The 14,629-nt window shown below is 40.9% G+C and overlaps 1 protein-coding gene across 1 annotated transcript in view; it reads left to right on the top strand.

The window, feature by feature from the left end:
* LOC109279314 (kelch-like protein 29) overlaps positions 1-14,629 on the top strand; it is a gene marked incomplete at its 3' end in the record, with an annotated part of 207,303 nt that overhangs the window by 75,770 nt on the left and 116,904 nt on the right. Inside the window, 2 exon segments of the mRNA XM_019470647.1 lie at positions 11,362-11,578; positions 11,581-11,657. Of these exon segments, the coding sequence (XP_019326192.1) occupies positions 11,407-11,578; positions 11,581-11,657 (249 nt within the window).

Genomic DNA, 14,629 nt, shown 5'->3' with positions numbered 1-14,629 from the left:
TGTAGTGAGGGGCCCAAAACTGAACACAGTATTCGAGGTGCGGCCTCACCAGGGCCGAGTACAGGGGCACGATCACTTCCCTACTCCTGCTGGCCACACTATTTCTGATACAGGCCAGGATGCCATTGGCCTTCTTGGCCGCCTGGGCACACTGCTGACTCACGTTCAGCTGGCTGGCGACCAGCATTGCTCATGAGCAATTTTTCCATTTTTCAGCAAACCAGACAAAATTATTCTAAAAGCAAAACCCAAATTATTTTACTCTACATGTTTATTGACAGATGGGCCAGGCCGGATCCGTTCTGGAAGATGCAGGGATGGGACAGATAAGTAAAGCAAATAAGTATGTGATGCTTCCAAATATTAAACTATCCTCTGATGCACTCCTGTAAATTGAAGAGACTACTGTTGCTGTTAAGTTTGGCTTTACACATATTTTTTGCTGGTGTTGACATCTACTGGATAAATTTGCTACTGGCAGGAGGAATACGCTCTGTTTCAAAGAACAGGAGAGTGCTATTCCCCTCCTCTCGGGAAACTTGCACTGCACAGCTCTGTCTTTCAGAGTCATATACCCTTGTTGCTTCCTTTTTTGCTGTTTTCTTTTTGTTGTGTTCTGTTTCCAAAATTGTTCTGTGAGCAAAAATTGAATTTAAAGATAGTAAATTGCAAGCATGTTTGGGCAACATACTGATGAAACAGCTGCAGTCTTTCTTTCATATACTTGAATTTTTCTGTTTTGCCCAAGGCAGTAAAGGGAAATTAGTTTATTAGTTTCACTTCGGTCACTGGTGAATATCATCCCCCCTCACAAAAATAACACTTTAATTCTGCTTGATTTGAAATAATTGACTGATCAGGAATGAGGCATGTGAAGGGAGCTACCAAGACTGAATTACACCGTAGGCCTGGAAGATCAATTGTTTGGGAGGAGAGCTGAGACACCGCAGCCTTATATTACACCTGCCTGTTTATTACACTTGGCCTGAGGGGAAGGCAATGCACCATTCTGATCTGTTGCCTCGGAGAAGTACGGATGTAAAATGAATGCAAAATAAGGGAACAGCAAGTTATTTTTTTTACGTTAATACATTTTATATTGATATTGGGGACATTTGAGTAAACTGAGCTTCTAGTTTATAGAAGAGCATATGTGTTTTTCCTTCTTTCTATGCCAATATTCTTTGCTAAATGCAGTTTAATTTTTATTTTTTTTTAGTTCCTCAATAATACTTGTAGTGATTGACTGGTAGCAGTAGCACAAATACTTAGTAAAATTAGTCCCACTGGAAGATTACTCAGATGCTACAGCTCTTCTTCTTACTCCTCCTTCCTCCGCTCTTGCTGCCTGTTTTAATGATTTCATTTTAAGAAAAACGACCTGAGGCACAGTAGAGAGAAAAAAAAAATAAAAGTCACGAGAAAAAAACAACTGATGGACTTAGGCTTTGGCAAATCCATGGAACAGAAGTGAGGCCAGATGTTTGCTATACAGGCATTTGGCATGTATATAAGAATCTCGCTACAAGACTGCATATAGAGTTTTTGACAGCTATGGTTGAATGAAAATGAATGATTGCTATTCAGGATAAAATGCAAACATTTTGGCCAGTGCTTGCAAATCTAGGAGTTTTAAAGTGGTATTCTTAACTAGATTCTTGGTATTCTTAAATGCATATTTAAGTAGGTGCTTACCAAACATGATTTGATTTCTGTCTGTAATTTTTAAAGGTTTTACATCACCTAGCGTATCTTGAGAGGGATATGGTGAGTGGTTCATGCTTTTGAGAAATGAGCTGATTCTTATTTGATCATGTTATTTCTAAAGCAGCTAATTAAAAGCTTCAGACCTCTGGCCTAGAAAAAGTAGGCTGCTGATTTACTGCATTCAGCAAACAGTTTTCATCCGACAGTTAAAAATATAAAACATGAGTTGCTGGTGGCAATTTTAAGTGAGGGTGGTGGAAGAAGTGATAACAGGAATAGCTTCTAAGAGGCACAGGAGCAAGCTGAGAAGCAGTTAACTTTGATACTGGGTGTGGTATTAAGTCATCAGGATGGTGGCACTGTCCCTCTAATTCTTGAAGCATCGCCTTTCAAAACAAAACGAAAATAGCAAGTGGATGTAAGTGATACTTATTCTATTGAACCAACTGAAAATAAAATCAATCCATTTTATGAAGCATGGTTGGGCCACACAGAGGTGATGAGCTGTGACTGCAGACGGACGGATAACATGGGCTCTGGCCAACTTCAGTGACATGCACCAGGAAGGGAACATTTAGATTTGAAAGCCCTGAGTGTCTGCTGGGTGAGCTAGAAGTCCAATATTTCCAGCCAGGAAAAGGGGCGCCTGGTACTGATGTACTGGTGGTACCAGTGTACTGATGGTACTGGTGCCATGAAGCAAACAAATGTCTCATGGAAATATGTGGAGAAACATATTTCCATGAGACATATTTCCAGGCCCTTCACGACCTCCAAAAGTGCGACAAGAATACATGTGGCTCCTTAAATGAAGAGCGAGGTAGCTTTTGAGGTTAGCAACAGTCCTGCATTTAGGGCCCTAGAAACTGGAAAAACTGTAGTTATTACCCTCGGTGTAGGGATCTTGCATAGTCTCTGGAAATTCACAGACTATGAAAATCAGCAGAATCAGGATAACTGCACTTTCCTACCTCAGACAACAGCGTGTCTGTTAAAACCTCGCAGGTGCTTGGATGCATGTTGATATGGACTGTGCTAGTCTAATGTTCGGTAGATTGAATGTTTCTTGTTTTTTTCTGAGGCATTTTGCATCTAATAAGCTCTTTTTATATACCAGATGCTTAGTTTCAGCTGTAAGTGTACATGTGGTCTTGATTTGGGGGAGTGATACATGTCTACTTCTAACAAAATGTCAGAAAACTCTGTGTGGTCAGACGGCATCAGTCCTGGAAGAGAAAATTTACTACTTCCCCTGGTGCTAGCTGAAGCTTTTTATATGTGAGCAATGACAGGGGTGGGATGACCCAAAAATATCCTCTTAAGAGGGAAATTCAAAGTACAGTTTCTTTATTATACAGTTTTGCAGCAACACAGGTGATCCAGAGAGCTTTGCTGTAAAATATGCTGCATTTAACCCTTTCCTTGCCAGAGAACTTTCTCCTCTAATAGTTTTGACTGATTGATCAGTCTTCCCCAAGGGCTGAAAAATTGAGAATGGCAGTAAATCAAAGGAAATTTCTCCTGCCTTGTCCAAATGTAATTTGAAGACCTAGTCCCCTCCTCCTCCCCGCCACAAGAAACCAACCCCAAAAGAGCCAAGATCCTGTTAATTAAATTTTGTGAGATTTAATGTGTGACATTTGGCAACACTGACAGTAGCTTATTCTACGTTTCTGCTTTATTAACTATGAAGTCTTAGGCGAGATTAGGTGTGTCCGGTGCTGGCAACCACTTACTGCATTTGAGAAGATGGCCCATTTCCCCAGAAGAAATCTAGTCATGTCCCTATCTTCCCTCCTCTACCTCTACCCGGTGGGCATCTTTGGACCCTGGCCACCAGTTGACGTTCAGCCAGTCCCTGTGCCAGGAGTCAGGGTGCTGGCCACCGGCTCTGCCGTGTGAGTCTTTCTGCACAAACCCTCCACGAACTGGCCTTTAACATAGCAGCTTTTGGCATTTGGTTTTCTTTTGTTTGCTTTTCATGCTAACGAGATAATTTAATTAGGGAAGTCAATGTTTTGGGCAGTATTTTGTAAACAGGAGTGTTACAGAGAAACGTTATGCTATTCTCTCTCCCCATTTTTAACAAGGCTGAGTTCCAGACAGTGCCAGCTACCTGGGACCCTGTAGAGACATCTGAGAAAGTTACTATGCCTTTGTGTAAAGTTCTGGTGGATTTTCATTGAGAAAACTGCTGTGCAAAATTCCAGTTGTGTTGCTGCAGAAGGACCTTTGAAAGCCCAAGAATCAGCAGCAAATGGCAGCTAGAATTGATTTTTGGGAATGGAGGCTGGTAAGGATCAAGTTCTGCTCTGAGCTTTTGGGGGGGTTGGTTTGCGACAAGCCAAGGGGGAGAATCAGATCAAGTGGGAGATCTTTCCGATAAAAGCCTGAAGAGAGACGAATGGAGTTAGGGATTTTCTCCAGATACGTATTTCAAACCAGTATATTTTGACATATTTTCTATCAATTTATAATTGACAATAAGTGCATCTGAGGATGTGGATGAAGGCCTTTCAAATAGTCCAAGACACTTGGATGATGGGGGGCTTCCCCAGAAGGAAACCCTGCGCCTGATGTAAACCCCATAGCTGTGTGTGTCCAAATTTGGCACACAGCAGGGTTCAAGATGGGACTGATGTTCATCTTCTGTTCCAACAGTGTCACCAGCAGGACCACAGATGCTGCTGGACCTCTGTGAATTTTTCTCACCCTACCAATGCTCATGATCAGTGAGTTGCAGGATGTGTTATCTACTCTACTCAGGTTGTAAAGGAATTAGCATTTGAAAGCAAATGATGAAATATAGGAAATGATCATATTGAAGGTAAATTTCCAAGAAGCTTAGTAATAAAACATACACATAGAGCTATTTTAGTAACCCCTTACTTAGGAAGATCATATTCTCCCAACTTGGAGAGAAAGAAACCAGACTGGTAAGGTATGGTTTCACTCTCATTGTAGCTGTTTTTTTTTCAGTTGGATAGTCTAGTTTATCTTTTTACTTATCTAAAGAGAAGATTTCCATATCCATCTTAAGTACTCAGAAACAGTAAGTGTACACACTTTTCTACATTTCGATACAGAGAAGCAAAAGTCTCATTTGTGCTTCTTGCATAGTGAACTCTATCCTGAGAAGACACTGTTGTGTTGCTGCTCTGATTTTTTTTTTCAAATGTCGCAAAGCATTGCCTCCTCCAGCATATATTTGGAAAATTAAATCCTATATAATCTCTTAAATCTATTGCTCCTTTATCACTTATGGGGTTAGGATTTGGGCTTTTTTTTCTTCTTTTTTTTTTGAAGATCTGATTGTAGCAAAGCAGCTCAAGTCTCTCTGCCTTGTCTTGGATTTTACAAGAGCTTTACAACTGTTTACAAGACTAAATCGGGTTTACAAAAGTAGACCTTGCTTGATAATAAGTTGTTTCCTTGCCCCTCAAATATTTCTGTGTCTTATCTTTCTACACAGCTGCTTGTAGTTCAGCTTTACAGAATCTCTTGATTGGATTCCTTCTACCTTTGTCTAACAAAGAAGTCTTTCAATGAAGTCACCCAAATGGAAAAAAAGAAGCTAAGTAAAAATTGTGACAATGGATTAGTCATATCCACGTAGGCTTATAACAGTGATTCCATATGTGTCTAAGAAAGTCTTTGTAAGTTATAAATAATGTTGAGCTCGAATAAAACATTTTGTTTGTCACACTTCTGAAGTGAAGAGTAGCTCCTGAAGCTGCCAGGTCTACTGGTACCCTATTTTACTTGTAAGATTTTCTTAAAGACATGTTTACGTGTGTGTAATATGTGTGCCTGTATGACTTTACTATTGAGTTATATCCAGAATTTGTGGTAACGTTGATATATTTCAATGTGATTTTGGTGGCATATGCATAAATTATATCTTCAGTCCTGTGCCTCAGGAAGAGGTTGTTGTGTCAGTATGCTCTGATAAAACTGCATCCAGTAACATTTTCCCTGCAGCATATATCTGAAATCATTCAAGCTTAGGTACTTAGACATTTTCTTCTTTATCAGTTACAGTTCTTCGTGCTACATCTGATTACAGCAAATCTCTCTCTTCTTCCTCATCTTTTTTTTGTGTGGATCTCATAAAATACTCAGGCGTTACATGCACTTAACTGCTTTTGAAGCTATCTAATAGGCTATTTTATCTGTGCTTCTGTTCATCCAGTCTGAAAACACGTAAGGCTATTTAGCTGCTTATTTTAATGTTTCAGACTTACTTTCTTCTTTTCTTCCATTTCCCTAATGACCGTGTATCTACTTCCGTTGCTCTGTCTCCCAACCTCTCTTGCCTATCATCTTTCTCTAATGTTATTATTTAAAAGGTAAATTTAGAAACAAATGCTTACCCAGGAAAAATTTAAATTAAAAGGTTGACCTTTATTTTTGAAGTCACTTAATGAAGTTGACTAAGAGTCTAAGAAATCTGATTCTCTAGCTTCAGACTGGCTGAAAGCCTGTTTTTCCTTATATTTATATCTGTGAGGACAGAGTTTTAAGGAGACCTTGACTAGATAAGCGTGGAGAGCAGGGAAAAAGCTGCTCTAAGGCTCGAGCCGGACTGTCATTTAGAGGAACATGAATAGGAAACATTTTTTCTGCAGAACAGTGAGTGTTTTGGGCTTGGGGGAAGAAGGGCTGTGTTTAAATGTGTTGAGCATAAAATGAAATGTTAATCACTTAAGTTTAATAAATCTGCAGCAATGATCTGTTTGAACCTGGTAAGAGGCCTATAGTTAGCACGCTGCTATCTCAAATGCCTCTGGTCTTTTTCTTGCTTGTGTGTATGTGTGTGGAAGCTGTGGAAACAAGGAACAAATGAGCTTGCATAAGAGATGTGGTGAAAAACAAGTACCAGGAGGAAGGTGGTTTTAAACTAAGAAGGTAGGAGGATTTCCAAATGGCCAAAGTGTTTTGGGTAAATTTGGAGGCTGGATGTAGTCATCTGTGTAGGTGCCCCACATTTTAGTCCCAAAGATGCTCATGTTTTGCAGAAAAACTTTCTCAAATTTTATTGTTGAGCAAGCTGTTTATATGAGACATGTCTAAAACTCCTCGTCGTAGAAAAAGTTATTTTCTCTAGCAGGGGTACTCTCACATTTTACTTTCCCTCAAGAGTGATAGATTTAAAGTAATTTCTTTTTATGGTCTTTCTCACCTGCTGCATTGCCTATTTTGGCCTTGGAGGGCTAGGAGACATACCTGTCACATTCCTCAGAAGGGCATTCAGTATTGTTTCATTACTCTGTTACTCTTCCCTGTCCTACCCTCCCAAGCCCGTCTTGCTGTGAAAGTAAATTATGGAGGAAGGGGTCGGGTGCATGTATAATCCTCATGCCTGGCTCCAGAGTACTTTGCATAACACTTCTCTGAAACCCAGAGGGCTGTCTATGTTTTAGCATGATTTTTGCAACGCATACACAGCGATGTAGTCTCTGGGGACTGAGATAGGCATTTTGTTTGCTTTGCCATATCACTAAATCTCGTTTCAGTTTTGTCATGGGATTTTTATTTTCCTCTGGTTGCTCGATCTCTCTTCTTTAGCTTATGGCCTTTTCCACAGCTCTCCGTTAATACCAATCTGATCTCCTTTTTGCTTTGAATTTATCAGTTCATCCAGTGACAACTATGGGTTTCTCTCTCTTCCATTCTCTCTCTTTAGTAGGGTGGGTTTTTTTTTTTCCCCTCGAAGAGCATTTTTGTTCCTTTTGGCTGCACAATAAAATCCTTTGATTCTATGTGACAAACAGGAACACACATTTCCTTTCTACTCGAGATTAAAGACACCCGGCTACTCCAGTGATTATGTCTTGAGTAGAGAGTGAGGGAAGGACTGTCTCATTGACTTTACCACCTTCACAAGACAGTATGTCAGCTGAATTAGCTGTACAGAGTGATTTGCAGCAGTAACAGCATGCAGTATGCCTCCTCATGGACTTCTATTCTGAGATAACGCAAATCATACGTTCTTTCTGTTGCCGGCTATGTCTACATTGCGGCTTTATGGCTCTGATGTAGGGTAGATGTATCTGAGATAGCTTTAGGCTTATCTGCTTGAGAACCTGACTTCTAGACGTGGCAGCAGGGAGCTTTGTGCTAGCTGAAAAATCGGCCCCAAAACTGAGGTTGATAGATCTATAATTAGCCAAGGCTAAGCTGGGGCAGTGACTTCAGTGCAGACAGCACTGGGGGTTCCCCAAGTCTGAAAAACAAGGTAAAAACCTTCTTTCTCTTCCTTAGTTCTGTTTAGAGGGACCTGAAGCTATTTAAGAGAAAAATGCGTGCATATGAATGTTGAGGAAAACTTCCCTTAAAAAGGGAAAACATATGAATTATTTGTACCTATTGATATTGGTATTGGTAAGTATTAGGTATTGATCTTTCTCCTTTTCCCTGTCTCCCCAACAGAAAGGGTGTTTTTTTTGTTTAGTCTTAAAAAAAAATTAAATCCAAAAGAATCCATGTCTGGAAAATTTTAGCCTAAAATTGGGTATTTTGGAACCGGTAACGACTGGGTTAGGATGAAAATGCTCATACATCTTTGATTACAGTGACTGCTGTCCTCCTTGCTGTCTGTGTGTGGTTTCCACTGGCCTCCGTCACTGCCATTTCTCAAGATGGTTTATGCTGCCCTGTGTCAAGTTCTGTGCAGGGGAATGTGATGATTATGCTTGGCTTGGGACACGCTTTGTTGGAGAAGTTTTTCTTATGAGTACAAAATATGTTTAAAGCATTATTATTATGATTATGATCCTTGACAAAAATAGTCTAGACGAAGCATAAACTCTGGATCCAAAAATATATTTAAAAATTAGCTAGCCTGTTCACAAACCATTTCTTACCTCACCCAGCAGCTATTTATGAGAGCATTTTCTATTGTTTCTAATTTTAAACAATTAATAGTAAGCACTAGCAGTTGAATACTCATTTATTAGATAGTTATCCCCTCCGTTTTTTCTGCACATCTAGTTGCTGTCAAATGTCTTTGTACCCAGCCAAAAATGACATGTTGAAACAAGCAGTGTATAGCATAGAAAAAAATGTGACATTCAGCCCTGGCTTTTAATTTTTATTGGAAACACCATGAAATACAGTAGCTGGACAAAATGAATTTGCTCGTGAAGAGGGTGGTGGGTTTTAAGTAAACTTCTTAATGTGTGGCTTAGTTGCGGGCTTTTTTCCTGCTTGTTATTGATGTAATTGCCTGTCAGTCTCATCTGATAGTAGAATTGCTGGGGGCATGGTGTCTTGGATCATGTGGCAAAAACTGCTAGCTATTGACTTATATGCGTGTGTGCCTCTGCTCTCCACTGAATTAAATGTCAGATATGCTCAAGTGTGTGTGGGTGGGGGATATGTGATTTGGTTCTCTCTAGTTGCCTTGTCAGGAAGTACACTAATACAGCTAGTGGAGATCCTTGAGCTTGGATGGAGAAGGGCATTCAATTGACAGCCACCATCCAAACAGTCAAAAAAGATACCTTCATACAGTGGTGGAGACCGTGCAGATGTAAAAGGGAACTTTTCCAAAGGCAAGGAATAATAAAGGATATTTTGAAATTGTAGCTTGCAGTTTACAGTCTCCCTTTTTGCCTGGCTTTGCAAAAGGTTTATAAAACAAAAGGAAGGGCGTTTATACCTGTGGAATTTCTAACCTTTAAAGACACTATCTTTAGGTACTGATTTTATTCTGAGATGGTTGCCACTAGAGGAAAAACTTTCATTCTTCACCTTTACTAAAACAAAAGTTTCTGTTTCCACTACAGCGTCTTTCACAGCACTTGTGTCTCTGGTTTTTGCCGGGTTCAGTGTATAGCTGTCATTTCCACACAGTCCTCTGGAAAATATGAAATGAGCTTTCTGAATTAAAGTATCAGATGGCCACAAAAATATAAGAAAGAAGAATCTAAGTAAATATTAGTGAATCATCAACCCTCAAATCATCAAGTCAAATCTTGCATCAAATCCTACCGGAGAAAAAATGGCTGGCTCTGTTGTATTAAGAGGAATGTTAATTTTGTGGTCAGCATCTACAACATTGCTGTGTGGTCCCCAGTGTACGCTCTCGCTGGAGGTGCTCACTCCTGCAGAGGGGCAACATAACCATCGCAAATGCAGCTTCTTGGGAGATTTGATTCAGCCTTTTGTTGAAGATAATGATTGTGGGAGGGAATATTTTTTTAATACACATTTTATTATTGAATTTTTAACTGAGGAAGAGTTTTCTTCATCTCAGGCTAGTAGCTCTCTGGTGAACCAGGTGAACCTTTAATTACTTAGTCATAATAGTCGGGTTTTTTTTTTTTTTTTCATTTTGACCAGGTGAATAACTAACATTGTTGATAGGCGCACTGTTTTATACCCCTTCTAAGTTATATCTCTCTTAAGTAGTTTTTTATCTTTAAGTTTCTGGGTGAGTTTGGTTCCAGCTCCCTCCTCAGCCATTATAAGCAGATGTTTTTACTGTCCATTTTTGTATCTAAGAATTTGTGAAACAAAATTGCTTCAACTGACCTGATGTTATTATTACAAAGAACTTACTGGATCGTGTGATGCAAATAAAATAAATCAGATGCTGCAGTGACCTAGATACTCATTATTTATTTATGGGAATAAATATATTTAGCATTTATTTATACTGTTCTTCAATTCCAAATGCTGTAAAGTTTCACTTACTCTGAACTCTGCTGGGAAAATAGCATTATTGCCACCATTCTGCAGGTTAGGAGACCTTGGCAGGAAGACTTAAGTAACTGTTCTAGGCTACGGAACATATAATTATCAGAACTAGAATTAGATGTTGGGAGTCTCAACTCCCAGCGTTGTGTTTGTCCATCTTGCTCCTGGCAGATAAAATGTATGGATAACAAAGACTGAGGAGGTAAGTAATGATAAGGACGGGATGATCACACAAAGCGACTTGGTCATTTGATCATCTTAGGTATGTTAAGTGTTTTAAGTCTAGCCAGAAGCACGGGAGGAGACAGGATATGTTGGCCTGCCCTGCAGAGCAGCCACACTGCGGAGAGCTCAGGCGTCACAGGGTGAAGCGTTCCTGTAGGAGCTTCCAGTAAGGAGGTCTAGCAAAGGGGAGGGGGCTGCGTAAAGCAATATTTGGCTTTGAAAATAGAGAAGTAACGGATAGACTTAGCAGGTAGATTTTTCTCCCTCTGATCTTTAGGATTAATATTTGGTCACGCATCAGGTGCAGAAAAGAGCTGCAGAAATGATCTGAAGGCTACTGAGAAAACTGCAAGACAGAGCTGTTGGAAACATTCTCCTGCTATCAGAAGATTTGAATGATGATTTTCTTCTAACTCGGCTTTTCATGATTTGTGTGCTGTTGCTTGTTATTCTGCTGGAGAGTTTGGGCAGATGGTGTTTCCTCAGGTCTGAGGGATTGGTCCCTCCACTGCATGCTTGTAGCTGTTCATACTCTCTCATTTCTGTTCTAGATTAACATTTACTACAGCATCACTCTCTTCCTCCTGACGTTTAGCTGGGAAAAGGGGGGAAACAGTGTTCTCCTAAAGCAGAGGAGGCATGGCAGGGACTTGCCCTGGTGATTACAGAGTACAATTGCTGTGCTGGGACCTTATTCCTAACACCTCTTTTGTTTTAATCTTTCAGGCAAGCTCTCGAGTTCCTTTTGAGAAGAAGCTGCCCTCCATCGAGATGTCACGGCACCACAGCCGGTTTGAAAGAGATTATCGGGCTGGGTGGGATCGCCGGGATTGGAGCTCCAACGGCAATCACGTCAGCAGCACTAACTGCAGCAGCGCTGTGAGCACCAACAGCAACAACCGCCCCGGGCTGCTGCCCCTGCCCATCGTCCCGTCTCGGCCCCCCCCGCCGCTTGCACCACTGTCAACAGCGATGTGATCACGAGCCTGGTGGCCAACTCGTCTCCAGCTTCAACTACCAAAGTAAGAATTTAGCTTTTTTTTCTGGGGTTGATGTGTTGAAGAGATGTTAGAGATGGAGCTTCATCTGTCTCTGCAAAATCTGTGTTCATGGTATAGCCAAGAGGAGGAAGAAAAAATTTCTACGGGCAGTCTAGGTCTTTTTTATTCTTTTGTGTGTTGTGCATACACTAGAGTAGGTCGTTCTTGCTCCAAGACTGAGGGTTCCCACACTCCTGAGAGGCCCAAGCAGAGCAAATGCTTCTTTCCTTTCAGCACTGCCTACCTTTGGGCTTTCTGTTGCTTTCCCTGGAACGTGTGGTTCCCACTTTTGCTTTTGGGAATGCTCTTCTTGTCTGTTGACCAAGGCAGAGCTGTGGTTGACAACAAGTGGATGTGGTTTTCATCCAGAGGGAGTGGAAAGTGACCAAAGGGCATAATTTTGGCTGAATGGTGTTTTTACTTCTCTTTAGTTGGTACTTTCCTATAAGGTTTTCAAAGCCTCGTTCTTAGTGCAGATTGGAGTGTAACAGTGGGACTGCTATAACCAGGCTCTCTCATTTGTGCAGAAATGCATGCTAAGGAGTAAGAAAATGTTAAGCAGCAAAGAATTGAAATCACTGGTGAACTATTGGGCTTTTTTGTTCTAATATATAATTGGAGGGAAGAGGGTGGCTTTTCCTTGTTTTTCTAAACATCTAGTTCTTTTAAATTTGCAAAGTACAAGTTGTTATTCCAAAGTTGGGGTTTCTTTCTGCATGCAAATTCAGGTAGAACAGCTGGGGAGTAGAAAACCCTGGCAAATTGTAAAGGTGACCACAGCATTAGCAAAGTAAGCCAGAAGCACTGCTGGTTTTCTTTTTGTGATATTTAACATTTTCTTTCAACTTGGTTTCATTTTAATAACTGCAAGCGCCAAATACAGCAGACGCAGACAGAGGGAAAGGAGACAATAAAGTTATTTAAAGTAAGCCAAGAGCAAGCTGAAATTTTACTGCAGTACCATTATTCTATTGATTTTTTTTCACACTGTAGAAAAACAAGGTCAATGCTGCAGAAGGAAACATTAGGCCGAAGTTTACAGTGTGATTGGTTTTAAAAATTTTCCATGGCATCTTCAAATTATTTTCATTTGAAAGAGGCCAATCGGATTCTGATCAAAACATATTTCGAGTTCTCCAGATGCTATCCACAGATAGATGCATTTCAATCATGCTTTGTCTGGAGAAGATTGAGGCAATTTTGGAGCCAAAGCAGTCATTTCATTTATCGTGACCTTTGTTCCTGGGTCTACTTAGAGTCCAGCGATTGTCTGGAGCTGATCAGCCCTTCTCCCAGATGTTCAAAGCCATTTTGAAGCGTAGCAGTGCCAGTAAACCATGTATTTATTGGGGGAGAGGAGGTAGGAACAGCAAGTTAAATGCCTTTTGATCATATGCTCAATGTGAACTGTCTTCTAAATTACCTTATTAGACAATTTTCTGATGACTTTCATTAGTAAGAATGTTTTGGCATGAATAGATCAAAAGCAGTAGACAAGAATGGAGGTAACATGGGACACTTTTTATTCTGAACTGTTAATCAGCTGTGTAATCTCCCATAAAATAAATGTGTAAAAATGCATACAGTCTTTGCCCCAGTCTCTTCTGCCGAGAATCAGCTAAACAGCTCTAAAAATTCAAAGTTGCATGTACTGAAGAGGAAAAAACTTTGAAAGAGAAGTGGGGTAGGTAGGATGAACAGAGATGTAAGGGTATGGTGCCTAGCAAGCTTCCAACTAATGATGTGGAACGGTGTCAGAAAAAAACATCAGGTGCTCAATGCATACTCATGTTCACCCTGCCTGACTCTCTCTCTCTCCTTCACACACAGCAGATTCGCACTTGTGGTTAGCAATGTAACCAGCCAGTGCCTTTCCCTTGTAGAATCCAGCTAATGGTTAGGCATAAAAAATTAAATCCGTATAATGAGGAAATCACAAGTCAGAAGAATAACACGGTTGCTTGGTTTATTTTAAAAAACAGGAATGTGCCGAGCTGCCGTGAGCTGTGGAGAGTTCACAGCCTACCCTCTGCACCCTTTTTGTGAGCATGTTTATGGGGTACCAGCTCATGGGGGGCAGGTGTCATCTTAAGCTGAATTTCTTAGTGCTGTTTTGTGGTTGGGAGTGGGATATTTGATTGCTTAGCTGCTCTTCCGCAGTCTGAACCTTCCTCAACATTATAGCAGATGTCATTAAACTCGGTGGCAAGCGGGTGCCCCACACAAGAGGTGACATGGTGAAGAAAGAAAGTAATCATGGTGTTATGGAGCAAGAAGATTGAGAACCTCGTTCTCCTTGTCTCATTGTCCAAAGATATGAGTACAGCCAGCAATGTTCCTCCAGGCTGAGGACAGAAAGGACTCTTTGTCATCCAGTGCCCAGTTTTGACTTTAGCATATCTTCCTGAGCTGGTTTGAAGATCTCAAAGCATAGAGGCCAACCATCCATCTGCCTTAATTTTGTGTTCCTACTCATTAATTATCCTCCCAGTTAAAACTTTGTTTCATTTTTTTAATAAACCATTTAGTCTGTCTTCAAACTGTTGGTCCTTGGTTCCACTAGTTTCCTGCTGCTTACCAGTTTTAGTAGCCTCCAAATAACTGTTATCTTTTGCATCTCCTCCATTCCTCATTTGCCTTTGAAAATATAGGTACCAAAACCATATGCATCCTATCAGCATCAGACTCACCATTCCCTTGCATGGTGATAAAACTTACTTTGTCCTGGTTAACGGGGGAGGTCCCGGACGACTGGAGGCTTGCCAATGTGACGCCCATCTACAAGAAGGGCCGGAAGGAGGATCCGGGGAACTACAGGCCTGTCAGCCTGACCTCGGTGCCGGGGAAGATTATGGAGCGGTTCATCTTGAGGGCGCTCACAAGGCATGAGCGGGACAACCAGGGGATCCGGCCCAGCCAGCACGGGTTCATGAGAGGCAGGTCCTGCTTGACCA

This window comes from Aptenodytes forsteri, unplaced genomic scaffold, assembly GCF_000699145.1.
Source record: "Aptenodytes forsteri isolate BGI_AS27 unplaced genomic scaffold, ASM69914v1 Scaffold175, whole genome shotgun sequence".
Lineage (NCBI taxonomy): Eukaryota > Metazoa > Chordata > Aves > Sphenisciformes > Spheniscidae > Aptenodytes > Aptenodytes forsteri.
This window is presented reverse-complemented; position numbering and strand designations above follow the sequence as displayed.